We start from the raw sequence: 16,627 nt of genomic DNA, 5'->3' as shown, positions 1-16,627 counted from the left end.
TCAGCTTTGCGTTAATTCTTAGCCGCTGAATTCTTGGAACTGCATAGTACTCAACGTTGACTTATAATACAGGGCTTTATATGCATTTTTGGGTTTGCTGAGTGTGAAGTACGAGCTGAGGTCATATTCAGGGCTTATTAAGATGTTGATATTCGCAGGTTGGGTCGAGGGAGTGAGGAATATCCCCACCTTCATACCGGCAATTTGCCAGCCCATCAGCCCCATGATCTCCCATTCACGCTGTCATGATCGTTTTTATTACATCATTCACCCCTTAAGGGAATATAGGTACCGTCTGCTACTATCAGGTCCCCTAACCCATTCTCGGGCGAGGAATAAGTCTTCAGTCTTCTTATTTCTAGGTATGGTCTAGTGCAAGCCCTATGATCAACTATAGAATCCAACTAGCTAGAGACTTTTAAAGTCGATTGAACTAGGAAGGAATCCCACGGCGATAGATTTGATTAGGTAATAACAATCTACTCGGGGCCTTGTGGCTTCCTATCGGAGGCCGAAAACAGGCAACTAGTCGGCCCCCGAGACTAGGAAGGGCGTCATCCATTTCCATCAATCGTTAAGAGTATAACGAAATACATATATATATATATATATATATATATATACATACATTTAGAGATTATCACAGCATCCTTTGACCGATTATATCATATTGTCTACTCACGTGCAATCTTCAGGGTTAAAATACAGCAATTTTATTTTTGTATTTCGACAAGATGGAGGAAACCTTGTTGTCATTAAACTCGTACCTTGAGAAGACGGTGGAGCTTCTTGAAAGGCAGGATATCCGTCAACAGCTGGAGGACTCACTCCACAACCATGAGCCAGGAGTTCTGCCCAGTGCAAACGCCGCAGCCTTAGCCAATCAGTCAATTGACCTTCTTCATCAAGTGGAGCAGTTGCTCGAACCGGGCCACCTAGTTCTGGCAGACCACTTCTTCGGTATGGTTATGACCAAATAACAAGAATGTTTGATCTACAATAGGGCATATTTACTGACCATTTTGGAATACCAGGCTATGTGTATGCAAAATGTCTGCTGGGCGCCGTTAACCTCGACATAGCCGACAAGCTAGAGGCGAACGGACCCATGACCATTGAAGACCTCGCTAAAGCCTGTGGTGCTCGCGCGGACCGTCTTCAACAGGTCTTGCGCGTCTTGTGCTGTAATGGCATATTCTCTTATCAAGAATCAACTGGTTACTTCAGCAACAATCATACCTCGACATTGCTGCTGTCCAACCACTGGACACAGTGGCGGGAATGGGTCATTCTTTACGGAACCCAGTTTTACGACATGGCACGTGGGATTCCAGATTCGCTGGTGGAAGGAGTCGATCGCTGGCCCGCTCAGATCAATTTTGACACCAATGACAATATGTTCACCTATTTCCAGAACCAGGGCTGGCTGCCACAACTCCATCGCACCCTTGGCGCTGGGGCCGCCGCTCAGGCACCGGGAATACTTGCCGATTATCCGTGGGAGGAAGTTGCCAATGAGACGGTGATTGACATCGGTGGCGGCGGCGGTGCGCTTGTTGCACTGCTACTTCGGGAGCACAAACAGATGATCGGAGGTGTCTACGACCTTCCCGCGGTGATTGATCATATCAACCCGGATTTCCATTCCCGAGGGGGTCGATTTGCAGACCTAGGACCACGTGTCCCAAAGGAAAATCTCATCGCAGGGGACTTCTTTTCATATATCCCCCCGTCCAAGGTGTACACACTCAAGTGGTGTCTGCATGATTGGAAAGATGAAGAGGCAGTGAAAATCCTTCGGAAAATTCGGGGCGCTATTATTATGAGCCCAGGAAGTAGACTAGTGGTTCTGGAATCGATTCTGGACTATACCCATAGCTCCCGTCTGTCCCGGTATGGAGATATGAATATGATGATTACTGCAAACGGTTTGGAGCGGACTATGGCAGACTGGCATAGACTGGCCAAACAGGCAGGATGGGAGATTTTCAATGTGCATCATCTGAGGAATTCATGGCCATGTGCGATTGATATGAGGCCATTAGTGGGGGATGATGTGTTGCATAGTTCTTTAGCTTGATTGGATATTCCTGGGACTTAGTATTCGAATGAAGAAACTCCTTTATCATTCATACTATATGAGGTTGGGCTTAAGAGCGGGCCTTCTTGTACAACAATCCAGGATTCTCTAGCCTTTCAAACCTAACAAGTATCTCAACAAACGATTTCAATTCTATGGACGGTTAGCTCAGTCAAGATATTGCTAATTTGGACCTTCCAAATCTCTACCAGTGATATCAATCAAGAGCACTACTCCAACCCTGAAGTTAAATATCTTTGTTACAATTTACAATCTAGTAAAGGAATGAAGCATAATGCATAATATGGTGATATTGTAGTGTGTGGAACTATGCAAAAAGGAGGAAAGTAGACGATGCAGTATTATTCTATGGTTATAGCCATGTGATAAATGGGACATACCAACAAGATGATGTGCTACAGGTGGGGGCCGAGTTTCGGATGCCGAAGTCAATGAGGTCCTACTCGGGGCAGTTTCCATTTGCTTGTCAAGATCTCGGGAGTATATGAGAGGAAGCAGAGTTGATCGTACTGATTTCATATTTAAGTGATTGACTGGCGCACGTAAAGTTAGATTTCAATCTTCTCATGTTATGATCGATAAAATGGGGTTTGCAATTATTGTCATCGGGATCGCATTCATCATTTCAATTTTAGCAACCCGCAGTAATTTCTGCAATCGTGTCATCTCATCTGCGGTTCAAGTATGCCATGTCGAACCCACAGCCATATATTGGTACCAAGCTAAATCCCAGATGTGATAGTGGCTCCTCCTCCGAAAATATCCAGTGTGCAATCTAGACCGAGGCACACCTCTTCCTTCATGTCCCTATGTTTGGCCCAACGGTCAAGGCGACATAGGAAAGTTCCTCGATGGCATCGAAAACGGCGAGCAATGGAGGCAGAGATACGGCACTGTTTATCGGATCTGGTCGGGAATGAAGCCTGAAATGTGTGTCGCACATTCCCCATCATTGAGTTGTTCATTCTCTCATATCGCATGGCTAGCTAACCAAAGCAACAGCGTCTTGACAAAGGCTGAACATGTGAAGATTATCTTTAAGGATTCAGACAAACACTACAAAGCCGTGAATAACAACTCGGGGTACCTCATGGGCCAAGTTCTGGGCAAATGCGTCGGACTTGTGAGCGGCCAGGAGTGGAGACACCTGCGAGCCGTGAGTGAGACAGCCTTTTCACACAATAACGTCTCCGGTCATGTCAACCTACTCCAGAACCGAGTTAAAAGCTATATTCGAGACCTCGAGGAAAGGGGAAGCCTACTTGGTGGTCTCATCGACCCGGTTGAAGACCTGAAGATGCTTCCCTTCTTCGCCGTTGCCGATGTGATCTATGGGAAACTCCCTCCAGACATGGAAAGGGGGCTGCGGTATTTAGCCCCCATTCATGAAAGATTGTTTACACATGTCATCCAAGGTGGCCTCAGTCGTTTGGAAATTTCCAGGTTTCTTCCAACAGAGACCAACCGGACACTACGCGAATTCGAAACTAAATGGAAGGCGTTCAATCATATGGCATACCAGCGGGCCTGCGATCTGTCTCTAACCGACACCCCTATCTTCCAGCTCTTTGATGCTCTCCACGAGGGTACTGTCAGTTACAAGCATGTGCAACACACTCTGGATGAGATGTTATACGCCAACCTCGACGTGACAATGGGGGGCCTATCATGGAACCTTGTCTTTCTGGCATCTGACCAACAAGTACAGAGACAACTACGGGAGGAGATCAAGAAAGCACGACAAGATAAAACCGAACATCAATATCTCCTCAGTACGACCTCTTTTCTTTCTGCCTGCATTTCCGAGTCATCGCGTCTGAAGCCCCTAGCCGCCTTCTCCGTGCCGCAATCTGCTCCTACTGAGCGAATAATCGACGGTTATGTTATTACGGCAGGGACAAACTTCGTAGTTGACACATACTCACTCAACATCCAGAATGAGTTCTGGGGCCCTGACGCACAGGAATATCGACCGAGTCGATTCCAGGAGGTAAATAGCATCGAGGCCCGCTACAATTTCTGGCGATTCGGTTTTGGACCACGACAATGCATGGGGCGGTATGTGGCAGACTTGGTTATTCGAGCCTTACTCGTGGAGTTGGTCGTGAAATGGGAGTTACATCTACCCAAGGAGTTGGTGGGTAAGAAATGGGGACGTGACAAAAAGACGTGGATAACGCATCCGCAGATGAAGCTGATCTGCCTCCCTATTCTAACGGACGACAATAAGGGGATGTGAATTTGTAGAACTGATTATGTTGTGCCTTATTGCGTCAAATATATGTTTTTATAATGCAGTCAGTATGCTGAACGATCTAAATAAATCCACCTACACTGAAAATCATTATAGTACCAGAGGCCAGTCTAGCATTCGAAAAACATTCTAGCAAGATATCTCGTTTTATTTAGTCCGTTTATTCATTTTTCGTTTCATTTTTCGTGATTTCATTAGTTGAGGCGGATAGAAAGGAAATTGAATCAAATGCGACGAAAAGGTGTCGGCTTACACGGGACTCAGACAAGTCAGAAAAGGTCATATAGTCAATTTGGTAAAGGCAATATTAAAATCTATCTAATAGCTCAAAGGGAATTAGGCAACCTATTTATAAACGTAGACAAAGGGAAGGGTTGGCCATCCGGGCCGTGGTTTTGATTTCTCCAGATAAACAGCCGTCCAAGGCATTGTCTGTTGGTCACAAGATGTCGATCACCACTCTGACTGCGAGAAATGGTCAAGTCCAAGAGAAAGGAATACATTAAAACAATCAAACAGTGGACTTCTCATCACCTTCTGAGTCCAATGGGGTTTGAGATTTCTCATCAGGGTTACCCCACGACTGCGTTCCCGGTATCAATTTCTCCCACTTAGCCAGCAGAGCCAGTAGAGCGCTCACAGCCAGCAAGGCTGTCGCCACAGCAAACGCACCCTTGATTCCATCCATGTACGCTGTCAGAATTCCTGGCAGTGCATTTGCCGGGAAGATCTTCCTCAGCTCGGAGGCACCAGCCGAAAGGACAAGCGACGGGGAGATTTCAGGCGCGGTCTCCTGAATCCTACGCAGAAGGGTATTTCCAAACACAGATTGAGCAGCGGAAACAGAAAATGAGCCGCCAAGGAGTTGGAAAAACAGCGTCATGGCGGAAACAGTGCTCATGTCGACCATATCCACGCATGCAGTGTTTGCCATGATAGGAATTTGCGAAATAAATCCTGTCGACGCACCGGCCAAAATCTGAAATCCGACCCACTTGCCAGTCGATGTGTCTTGCTCAATGGTGTATATTAATCCTCCTCCTACAGCGCTGAGAGCTGCGCCGACTGTCATGAATGGAACCCATCTTTGGGTGGCACTGATAACAACGCCAGAAATCATGGAGAAGATCCCGCCAATGAGGAATGGAAGGTTGCGTACACCGGACCCAATAGGAGATGCGTTGCGGATAGATTGGAAGTAGAGCGGCAGATAATAGATCAGAATGAAAAATCCGCCAGAGTTGAAGAAGACGACAGCGCAGTTGACAAGGATCCTGCGGCGTTTGAACAGACGTGGCACGACGGAGGCGCGCTCTCCAAGCCACCATTCGTTAGCACCAAAGGCGATGAAAATCAGAATGAAGCCAATTAAAGTGCCTATCACGCTGCTGTCGGACCAGCTCTTCTGTAAACCACCCCACTGTAACGCCAGAAGGTAACAGACAACGGCCCCGATGATGAAAAGACAGCCACTTGGATCTAGCTGGAAGAACTTTTCCCTCCAGGGGGCTTCAACTGGCTTTGCTGTCTTAGGGGTTTGAAAGAAGACGACGATAATGAAGGCGGCCAGACCCCCAATAGGTAGGTTGAGGTAGAAACACCAGCGCCAGGTGACCTTCTCAGTGAACGCTCCTCCCACCAATGGCCCGACAAACGATGCTAGGGCGTAAGTGGCTCCCATAACACCCATAAATCTCGGTTGGCGCTCCGGTACGACAGTATACCCAATAATGACAAAGGTACCCGTGCATAGACCTGCAGCCCCGATACCAGCAATTGCACGGCCGACAATCAAGGCAACACTGTTAGGGGCCACAGCACAAATAAGACTTCCCACCTCGAAGATGAAGAGGGACACAAGATATGCCCATTTCAGGTTAAAGTACTTGAACGCTTTGCCCCAGGTCGTCTGGAAGGCCGCAAATGTCAAGAACGTGGCCGAACCGTACCAACCAATGTCATCGAGACTGTGAAATTCATTGGTGATGTAAGGAATAGCGGTGGCCAGGATTGTTGAGTCGAGGTTGGCAGTGAACATGCCCATGAACAGAGCAAACATAGTAAGAGCCAGCCGACCGGGGCCAGGCAGGTCTGAAGAGGCGCCGTCTGCCATTGCTGATGGTAGTGATACTTTCTGGTTGTGTTGCAGTAAAAAATGATTATTGTTAGCTATACTCAACAAAAGGTATATAAGCACTGCCAAGAAGATGAAAAAAAAATACAGATTTCCCTGAGTTTAAGATATAGTAGGTTTGACCAATCGGCCTTCCCGGGCCTTTGCTACCTGCCTTACCAAACTTGAATGGTGCTCGGTCCCTTGAGTTTGCTGAATAATAAGCTGCTGGATACCACTAGTATCGGCCCGTTGCTTCGGTCCGTTGAGTTAAGCCAATCTTTGTCTGCAGTCTCCGTATTTTGCCCCCACCTGACCCACCACGCCGGCATTCCGGGTGGATCATGATCTAGCCTTCTTTTTGCTTTCTAAGCGGTTGTTTTAAGGCGATTAATCATTCCCCTGGCGATCACATATAATTTGGATCATCTAAATACTTCGCTGTAGGGCCACATTACCTTCTCACTCATGCTCACCTGGCGATATTGCACAGCTGCACTGGTGGTCATATTCGCTTTCCTTCTTCGATATCGAACTACACTCATAGACATCTTCGACCTACCTAGCACAATGGGGGAGACGCTCGCCGACAAAAACCAAGCATATTGGAAGTAAGTCGTGACCCATGGAGAGACGAGACCTATGGGGATCAGAGCTGATTGCTGACTGTGACTAGTAATGCCTCCCAAAATGTGTTTAAAGACAAATGGGTACACGATCTGCAGAATCAGATTTCTGAATTTCTCACGGGAAATCTGGACTGGATAGGCGTCCAGCCTCCCACTGTCGATAACAGCCGGCAGACGAAATTGATGGATTATGCCTGCGGAAATGGCATTGTCTCTCGCGTGAGTTATTGACCTTAGTTAACGATTAGAACATACGATACCCACCCATATCACGCAATACTGACTTCTTCCCGTTCTGCAGTCCCTCCACCCTCAGTTTTCTAAATGCATTGGCGTCGACCTATCAAATGGCATGTTGGACAAATATCGTGCAACCGCAGTGGATCTAGGCCTCGACGAGTCGAGCATGTTAGCGGTTCAAGGTGACCTCTTGGCTCCCACCGTCACTCAAACTGAACCTCCACTCAGCGAGGAGGAGCTAAATGGTTTCGATTTGGTGGCCATTTGTATGGCATTGCACCATGTCGATGATATCGTGTTGGCTACCAAACGTCTTGCCGAGAGACTGCGACCGGGCGGTGTCCTTCTAATCATTGACTGGGCAACGCGTAGTTCATCGCATAAGACTGAACAGCAAGCTAGTGTGCAGACAACTACGTCCATTTCGGAGAATCATCACCATCACCATCATCACCATCATCACCACGTGAATGATACGATAAATCCGAAACACCCCGCAGCGCATACCATCTCCCACGACAGCTTTTCACAGAGCCAGATATTCTCACTCTTTGAACAGGCAGGCTGTGGAGAGTCCCAGTTTGTGCTGGCGGATCGACTATCGCCTGTTCCCGGCGCTCGGAGTGGGGAGATGCAGTTATTCTGGGCTCGTGCAACCAAACTGTAATAGCTTTGAAAGGGTACTTTGTGTGTGGCTTTGTGTTTGATTAGTAAAATATGAATTCTTCAACCGAGACAATTGTTAGGAGACATCAAGGTATAGGGTGCAATATAAGAGTTGAGGTTAAAGGCTTTCAGAAACTAAGTTCTAGGCTATGAACCTTGACAGCAAGGCCATCACGCCCTTAAGCAAGATAAAAGGTAAACAAGATGACAGCCAAATGCCTAATAATCTAATTAGCGACAAACAATCTTGATAATAGAAAGTTTAGAATAGCGTCCTTCCCTTTTATCAAGATATTCTTCAGTAAACTTTCCGTTAGCCTAACTCTTGAGGACGGAGAGTGGTGAAAGGTGTATCTAAGAGACGAATACATACTAAATATGTACAAATAATCCAACAGAACCTCCTAAGATATATATTTAATTTGAGTAAATAGACCTTCTAGGCGACCCTTCTTTTCAAATTAACTCTCAAGTTATCCTTTGGGCTGGAGACACCGCTTGTCTTGACCCTACTATCCATATCCCATGAGCTACCCTTGACAGGCTCCAAGTCCCAACAATTTAACATGGCAGCCACAAATGCTAGGACTTCGCGCTCTGCGAGAAACCGTCCTTTGCACATCGTTGCACCTCCCCCATATGGCCGGATGGACTTTATCTCTGACTGGACGTGGCCATCATCTGCATTCACGAAGAAACGCTCCGGACGGAACTCCGATGGATTCGGAAAGTACCGCCCATCGGTATGGTGTAGATCAGAAGGGACAAGTACCGCATCACCCTTTTTCATGTGGAATGTTGTTGGTTTGCCTTTTGCTATGGGCGGGCGGGCGTCCTCCCCAGCTTCCTGTAAAATACAATCTTTCTGGAGGCGTTTGAAGGACCAAGAGGCTGAGTCAATACGAAGAGTTTCGAAGTAGCAAGACTTGAAAAGAGGACTGTTATTCAGAAGTCTCTTCCAGTCGATCTGCACCTTGTTGTTTGTGGTTAAACAAGCAGGGGCAATCTCCCGGCGGACATCCTCCAGGAGACCAGGGGTAGCATAGATGTTTCGCAACATCCAGTACACTGTCGAGTTAGAATTGGCATTGAGTCTATTCTCACCACCTTCGTTAGACCTCTTCGGCGACGTATCGTTGATGCTAGTGGAATGTGGCCACTAAACAAGGAAACAAAGGGACAAACAAGTAGGAAGATAGAAAATTACTTACGCCCATAATATAGACAAGTCTACAGCAGCTCGGGCTTTCATCGAGAATCCTCGCTCAGACCAGATTTTCTGCCGTTGTTTCATCAAGTCACTGACGTCCCCAAACGGCGCACAATCCGCATCCGAGTCGGTCAACGGGCCAACGGCTTCCATCTCTGTGTGCCATGCAACCAACTTCTCCAAGATGCGGGTTCGGGATTTCCGCGCTTTCGCAATCGATGGCAGCCAACTCGGCATGCCAAAGACAAACCCCATGATGTTGGCGTCTACCTGCCAAATATCCTCCAGGAAGTCCGGATGGGAATCGACGAATACATGCCCCATCATTTCCTTCGAGCTTAACGAGCCCACGCAGTTGCGGATGAGAGGGAAAAGATCAGCCTCTATTGTCCCGTTAGGTTGGACCTTGATATTAGCGGTACGCTCCCAGCTCCGCAAGCCTTTGTGACCCGAAGACGGCGTGACAATAGATGGCACAATTTCTTCTATATCTGTCAAGAGCTTGATCCACGACCGGTCAAAGCCCGGGCCTTTGGTCAGCTGCGTAACGAAGGTATTCATCAACTGATCGAAGTGTGTTATCATCTGTGGGACCTCGGCCGATGGAAAATCAAAGATCTTGGTGATAATATTCGATCCCATGGTCTTATGCTCGATGACAGATCCGGGCAGGGCAAAGAAGGACTTCATCAGCGAGGGGCTGTGAATGATGCAAGTATCGACGCCGAACATCTTGAGATTAAAAATGCCATGAATGGCTCGCTCGCTGTATATTCAATCGACATCAGTTTTTGCCCTCAGATTTCTGTCCAGGCACAACATACCGACAATAGCGCAGGAACCTATCTGGATCCCAGATAAATGCCCATACGTGGCCAACAAATGGCACCCTAAATGGAGCGCCTTCAATGGGGTAATGTCCAAGCTTTTTGTGGTTGAACTTTCCATTGCGTCCACGGAGAACAAGTAAAATGATCTAGAGGGATTTAGCGTTGAGCACATCCTCACATTCAAGATGAAGCGGAAAGCAGACAAGTGAGGAATTAGAGAAAAACGGGGGAGTTTATGGAATTGGCTTGCATACTAGTACTCCAAAGACCACAAATAGCAGTAGCCTTGTAGGCTTGTTCACAGCTATGTGCTCATATAGCACCTCCTTCGAAGAGTTCATAATAGCCAATTTGGAACAGATCATATCCAAAAGAGTCAATGAAAAGAGGGTATTCATATAAATTCCCAAATTTAAATACTTAATCAGCTCACCTTTATGGAATAAATAATTCATGCATTGGTAACTGTTCGGTGTCCAATCTGCGGTCTCAGTGTTCGGTCTCAGTGTTCGGAGCGACAATATCGGTCCGCCAACTATTACCATTTGTCAACCTAAGAAATAGCCCCTTCTAGGCCATAATTAGAATGGTTTTTGATGTGTCCTAGTGGTAAAATGGCTGTATTATTCGGCTTAGAGCAGAAAATAAGATGGTTGCGCAAAAGAGTGAAGTGAGGGTGTACTCGTAGGGGACTAAAAGTGAAAAATGTTCATTGGGTTTCATCATGTCATTATACTTGAATCGGAAATATTCTACAAGAATTGTACACCCGAGAGACCCAAAGGAAGTATTGCTACTTTTTTCTCCAGGAATGGAGAATCAAGTCGTTCTTCATCGGTGGCTGCACTGGGCGGGAAGAGCGGCCAGCAGGTCCCTAGCCCGGTATCCCATCTCCTGGTACCACTGAGTGTGTACATTATTTGATGGCCCTCTCGATTGCAAGACTCCACCGAGAGGCCCACCGCGCAAATTTGTGGCCTGGCTCTGTCGTTGAATAATCTCTTGAGTGCAGTACTGGATGGTTTCGACGCACCGTCGCAAATCACGCCGCACCATCGCAGCCCGGAAGATCTCTTGTTCATCCGGATCGAACTCAAGGCATCCAAATTGGAAAACCGGGGGCTCTGAACCGCTGCTGATAGCCGATTCGGGACTTGACCCATCACTCGGCATCTCACCCGGGTCAGCCGGCTTCTGAGAGGGATTGTGCCGCGAGGGCGGATTATTATGATCGGCCAAGGAGGTGGCGTCGCCTTCACCCGCGGGGTGCTGGATGCAGAGGATTACGAGCTCATAGAGCCCTACAACCAGATCCATAACGGTCGCCACTAGTAGTGGACAACTCTGGCAGCGTCGAAATTCGTCAGTGTCGGTCACCTCCCGTACCTTGGCCATCGCTTGTCGGTTCAAGCGCATCGCTTGGTCGATTGGGACCCTGGGGATCTGGAGCTGCTCTTCTAAGTACTCGATGATCTTCATCAGGGCGGCGACATGCGGGTAATCCGACACCACTGACGGATCGCGATAGCTTGGGGGAACTCTCGCGTCGATCCGTTCCGCCAATCGGGACCGCACAGAATCCGCTGTCGGCTGCTGGATGGGGAACCCCTGCCGGTTCTTATCGGGCAGCCCCAACGTGTGCGAGATAGGCAACGATGCTGGCCGCGGGCCGGATGCTGTAGATGTGCCCTCGGAACTGGATATTCCTGGACGCGGATCGAGTAGTAAGTTTTCTGTTGTCGGCCAGAAACCATCGATCGCGCCGGGCGAAACGAGCGGTAGGTCCGGGTAATCACTTAACAGGGTCTGCAAATAACTGTCGATCTCCGTATCGGTAGATATGGCGGTAGACTCCCCCATAGTGAAGATAGGGCCACCTCCCATTGCATTATTGACTATGAGAGGGGGATGCCCTGTCACGGGCAAGTTGACCACCGGGGGTGGGGAAGAAATGCTTTCCGTGCCTGACTGATTCAAAATCGTGTTGGGTGAAACTCGTGGTTCTTGCAGATGGAGAGTCTGGTCACTCGCTTTCGTCCGTTGCTTCTTCGGCGCACGACCTACCATCGACACCTGGTATTCGCAAGAGAGATCGTTCCGGCGACAACGGTCACAGCCATACTTCTCGCCGCTGCAGCGGACCTATATACAATCCATTACGGTCAGGTTGTTTGGATATGGGTACCCATCGCTCTCATTGATGGTAGACCTACCTTGGCGGCATAGCACTCCGTGCAGGCAGAACGTAGGCGTAAAGGCTTTCGAGTACCCAACATGGTGGTCACATTGGCTATAGGACTTCGCAGTGCGACACGTAGGGAGCATATGCCAGATTCTCGATGAGCCGTGCAATCTACGATAAGGTAGAACGTGCGACGATCGTGTTGGTGGGGAAGGCGAAAGGTAAGGGAACCCGGTGGACACCTTGGAAGACTGGGTCTCTGACGGGACCTAAAATGAGACTAGCTGCATGTAGTTTAGCGTGGAAATGAGATCCTTTTCTTTGTCATCCGCTTTCTTTGTCATCCTCGTTCTTGCCCATTCCATTCTGAAGGTTGCGGATACACACGCTGCGGGCAAGATTTCTGTGTTTGACAACTTGCTAGTTAAATATCGTGCAGAATTTAGACAGATGGGGTTCTTATATTGTTGCGACTCTTGATGTGCTTCGGTCGCGTAGGTGCCAAGGTATACGCGAGGACTAGATCAATTTGACAGAAATCTGACGTATTGAAATGTATGGACCTCAGGGCTGATATGGAGAACTCTGCATTTTCTACATAATAGAAACTGCTGTTTCTGTGCGGTTATGACTAAGCTAGATTACATAATCTGTATGGTATCATCCCATGTATGCAACCTTGCAATTTGACACACCCCCCCAGCTCTTAAAGCCTGCATTTTCTTGGCTTTCAGAGCTACCAAATCCTTCATTTCTTCACTTCTTCTGGATGAATCAGATGCCTGATTTCTCTCATCCCAATCATCTCTCGGAAGAGATACTGCTTCTGTCTTAGAAGCGCCTTTGTAAGTCCATCTGCAGGCATCGCTGCAGTTAGAACCCAGTCCACTTTGACTCTACCTACACTAACTTCCTACTTCATCTAGGATCGATTGATATCTATATGCCGCAGCTTCGTATATATCGTCGATCCTTCCTTCGTTAACAGATCGACTGTCTACTGATTGTCGCATATAATAGATAAGGGATGATCTAGTTAGAAGCTAAGTGCTTCAAGGACTCGACGCCACTATTAGACGGTTTTTCCGGCTTCTACTAGAGCAAGTAGCTCTACTTTAGTTGTCGACGTAGTCACCGTCTTCTATTTAGAAGCTTTCCAATCGATTAGACCACTATATAACTTATAGATATATCCTTCCGAACTCTTCCTATCTTTATTGTCTCCAAACGATGCATCGCTTATAAATTTAACTGACTTTGTAGCGAACTAGAGACCCTTTATTTCGTCTAAACCGAGGTTTTTGCTTTGTTATCTAGTGCCATACTCGATAGCCTAGAACCTAGTTTTATAGAGATATTGAATCACTCGGTCAATAGCATCGATATACTTCGGACCGGGGTTTGTCAGAAACTCAGCTAGTTTAGCTATAGCCTTTAAAGTATCTAGCCGGGAGATAGTAGTAGTATACTGAGTAGATCCAACCTTAGCCTAGAAACTATGAATCTAGCTCGGTGATGCCACTCTATCGTATAGAAGAAGCTGATCGGTAGCAGCTAATAGAGATCCTACCTTCCTAGTAGTGATTAAGTTGTATTTAGCTACTATACTCTTAATATAACTGTCTTAGTATAGCCAGAGTTTCATCTAATCTCTATCTCTAACAATACGGATATTTAAGAACTAGTTTGCTTCTAGTTCTCGTAATTCCTATTGCTTCTTAATATCGTTATCTAGTTTAGCTGCCTACTTAGCATACTTTAGATAATTTATAACGATGATATCGTCTATATAGAAGAAGACGATAATGCTATTCTTAATAAAGATATACGGATCTTCCGGTACCGGGGTAAGACCTAGCTTTACTAGTATCCTTATTGCTTCTTACTGCCACAATCTTAGTGACATTCGTAAGCCGTAGAGAGCTCTATAGAGTAGCTAGCATTAACCTTATACTTCGAATCCTTACGGATACTTAGTATAAACCTTACTTTAGAGTACTAAGTTTAGGAATGTAGTAACCACGTCTCTCTATATCATATTAAGATCGAATGCTGCTACTAAGGCAAAGATAGCTCTCGCTGTTTTAATAGCTAGGGTAGCTGCCCTTTTCTCTTCTGTCGATATCTATTAAAGATCACCTCTAACGCAGATTCTCGCTTTGAACTTCTCGAGAAATCTATCTATATCGAATTTATAGGTAAAGACCTATTTCAACGGTAGTACCTAGATTCCTCTTTGATTCGGAATTGGCACTTTGGTATAGGTTTCTTTCTTCTTAAGCGTCTGAACTTCAAAGCTTGCCGCTGCTATAAATCCTTCTCCGAACTAGTGCTTCTTGATCTATACCTAGTTCTCTAGTGGCGGGGGAAGTTCATCTCGGTGAAGCTTCTTGTCGAATCTTTTGCTTATACCTATGGAGAAGGCATAAAGCAAGCTTAGTGGTTCTATTTGGTCTTTAAGAGATAGGTAGGTAGTATAATCTGGATCCGTTCTTGGTTTCCTAGATCTACTACCGGTGATAACATTTGATATATCGACATCACCTGATATATCTCTTAGTGCTCGTTAGGATGATAATGATAGGTGGGATGACGCTCGGTTGTCTCGATGGAACTGCTCTCGATAGGACTGTTCTTGATGGGACTGCTCCCGATAGGGTGATAATAATAGTGCCGGTGACGGCGAGTATGCTATCTCCCTTTATAGCTGTCTCTCTATCTCTACTTCATCATCACTCACTTCTGTGTCTATATCCCTATCCACCCCCCCAGTTTCGATCGACGGGATCACGGAGATCGGATCTAGCGACGATGATAGTGCTTCTCTGGGTTCTAGATTCGATGGAATCGATAGATTTGGGGATACTGAGGCTAGTTTTGATGGTGATGATGATGATCTTGATGGTAGTAAGGAGGATAGTATATCTGGGAAACTTCTTGGGAAGCTTCCTGGCAGGCCTCTCTATAGATTTGTTTGCTCTCCTATTGTTTGCTCTCCCTTTGTTTGCTCCCTTGGTCTGATTATTGACTACGGGGTAGGCAATCCAGCTGCTTCCTTTCTAACTTACAGTGGGGTTCTTTGCCTAACCTCTTCTTTATCATTATTTCTATCATTTCTATCAACTGGATTATTAGCTGCATCATCAGCTGCATCAACTATATTATCTGTGGCTTACTTAGTGTGCTTAGTTTCATTATACAGTGCTATCCTAGCTATCGATCTGGGCATCTCTATCTAGGTGCTGATCTTAGCCTATACTTTATCATTAGTAAGCACCTGCGGCTAGTTGTCCTGGATGCTTAGTCTATCTATCATGGTACTAATAGCATCTTCTTCCTTAGGCATCGACGTCGATTTCGAATACCTTCTTGATTCATCGAAAACGGCATCTCTGACGACGTCGACCCTTCCATTACGGCCTTTGTGGGGGAACTATATCTTGTATAGGTTCTTGGAGACATACCCTACGAGATATCCTATCTCTGCTCTGGGTGCCATCTTATCCGACTGTACTCTCTTGATGATTCTCGAGTACGTTAGACAGCCATACAACCTTATGTTTGAAAGGTTGATCTCTTAGTGATGGATGCCATCTAGTGCGGCATGCTTCATTAGTTCTTTCCAAGATATGATCTATTGATTCTTACCGGTATCATCCTTGATCTATGTGGGAGTCCTGTTTAGGATATATACCGCTGTATACATTGCCTTAGGCTATAGGTCCTTAGGGAGATCTATATTATTGATTAGAACTCTAGTAGTTCTTACTACTATCCTCCTAGATCTCTCGGTAGGACTATTTATCTCCGGTAAGCTAGGTAGCGAATGCTTAATTATATATCCCTCGGCTTCTATTATTGTTTTAACCTCGAGACCCGCACTCCGCTTATTATCATAGTGGAATACTCTAATCTCGATTTTTAGCTAGTTCTTAATTAATGCTAAGAACTTCCTAATAATAATCTAGCAATCGTTCTTCTTAGTATAGGTAAAGACAAAATGACATCTAATACTATTAAGGTAAAAATGCGTTAACCAAACATACCTATTATAAGCTGCTTGATTCTATACTAGGTCGAAATGGACCCTTCTAAAGATACTATATATCTCTCCTATCTTCCGGCGAGAGATTTGCTTCAGGGCATCTACTAATTGACAAGCTTCACATACCTACTCCTTACTAGGGTTGCTTTTAATAGTAATCCCCTTAGTTATCTCTACTAGCTTAGTAAGACGTTGCTAACTAATGTGGCCTAGGCGCCTATGCTAAGTTTGGATTGAAGCTTCTAACTTTAGCTTACTCGCTGACTTCTTTATAGTAGTAAGAGCTATATCCTTCGACGTCTTTAGTTGTTTTAACCATATCAACTTCTAGTCCTAATATACTCTATATACCGGTTT

At 46.1% G+C, this 16,627-nt stretch overlaps 6 protein-coding genes across 6 annotated transcripts; 3 read left to right on the top strand and 3 right to left on the bottom strand.

The window, feature by feature from the left end:
- Positions 1-734: 734 nt before the first annotated feature.
- gliM (O-methyltransferase gliM) lies at positions 735-2,080 on the top strand (the record flags this gene model as incomplete). Its single annotated transcript, XM_057213384.1, has 2 exons — positions 735-960; positions 1,035-2,080. 2 exons carry the CDS (start codon positions 735-737, stop codon positions 2,078-2,080), a joined length of 1,272 nt encoding a protein of 423 aa, XP_057075267.1.
- Positions 2,081-2,684: 604 nt separating this feature from the next.
- gliC (cytochrome P450 monooxygenase gliC) lies at positions 2,685-4,340 on the top strand (the record flags this gene model as incomplete). Its single annotated transcript, XM_057213383.1, has 3 exons — positions 2,685-2,783; positions 2,844-3,031; positions 3,104-4,340. The coding sequence occupies 3 exons, from the start codon at positions 2,685-2,687 to the stop codon at positions 4,338-4,340; spliced, it is 1,524 nt and encodes a 507-aa protein (XP_057075266.1).
- A 526-nt stretch (positions 4,341-4,866) lies between these two features.
- Positions 4,867-6,468, bottom strand: gliA (MFS-type gliotoxin efflux transporter gliA; the record flags this gene model as incomplete). The annotated part of the gene is made up of 1 exon (XM_057213382.1): positions 4,867-6,468. One exon carries the CDS (start codon positions 6,466-6,468, stop codon positions 4,867-4,869), a length of 1,602 nt encoding a protein of 533 aa, XP_057075265.1.
- A 570-nt stretch (positions 6,469-7,038) lies between these two features.
- Positions 7,039-8,004, top strand: N7516_000659 (class I SAM-dependent methyltransferase; the record flags this gene model as incomplete). Its single annotated transcript, XM_057213381.1, has 3 exons — positions 7,039-7,079; positions 7,145-7,316; positions 7,399-8,004. 3 exons carry the CDS (start codon positions 7,039-7,041, stop codon positions 8,002-8,004), a joined length of 819 nt encoding a protein of 272 aa, XP_057075264.1.
- Positions 8,005-8,442: 438 nt separating this feature from the next.
- N7516_000658 (cytochrome P450) lies at positions 8,443-10,384 on the bottom strand (the record flags this gene model as incomplete). Its single annotated transcript, XM_057213380.1, has 4 exons — positions 8,443-9,145; positions 9,215-9,979; positions 10,038-10,189; positions 10,298-10,384. The coding sequence occupies 4 exons, from the start codon at positions 10,382-10,384 to the stop codon at positions 8,443-8,445; spliced, it is 1,707 nt and encodes a 568-aa protein (XP_057075263.1).
- A 490-nt stretch (positions 10,385-10,874) lies between these two features.
- Positions 10,875-12,110, bottom strand: N7516_000657 (uncharacterized protein; the record flags this gene model as incomplete). Its single annotated transcript, XM_057213379.1, has 1 exon — positions 10,875-12,110. One exon carries the CDS (start codon positions 12,108-12,110, stop codon positions 10,875-10,877), a length of 1,236 nt encoding a protein of 411 aa, XP_057075262.1.
- Positions 12,111-16,627: the final 4,517 nt, after the last annotated feature.

The sequence above is a fragment of the Penicillium verrucosum genome (assembly GCF_028828655.1).
Source record: "Penicillium verrucosum strain IBT 35672 chromosome Unknown utg000001l_segment0_segment0, whole genome shotgun sequence".
NCBI classification, from domain to species: Eukaryota; Fungi; Ascomycota; class Eurotiomycetes; order Eurotiales; family Aspergillaceae; genus Penicillium; species Penicillium verrucosum.
The sequence above is the reverse complement of the archived record's forward strand: the minus strand, read 5'-3'. Positions and strand labels throughout refer to the sequence as shown.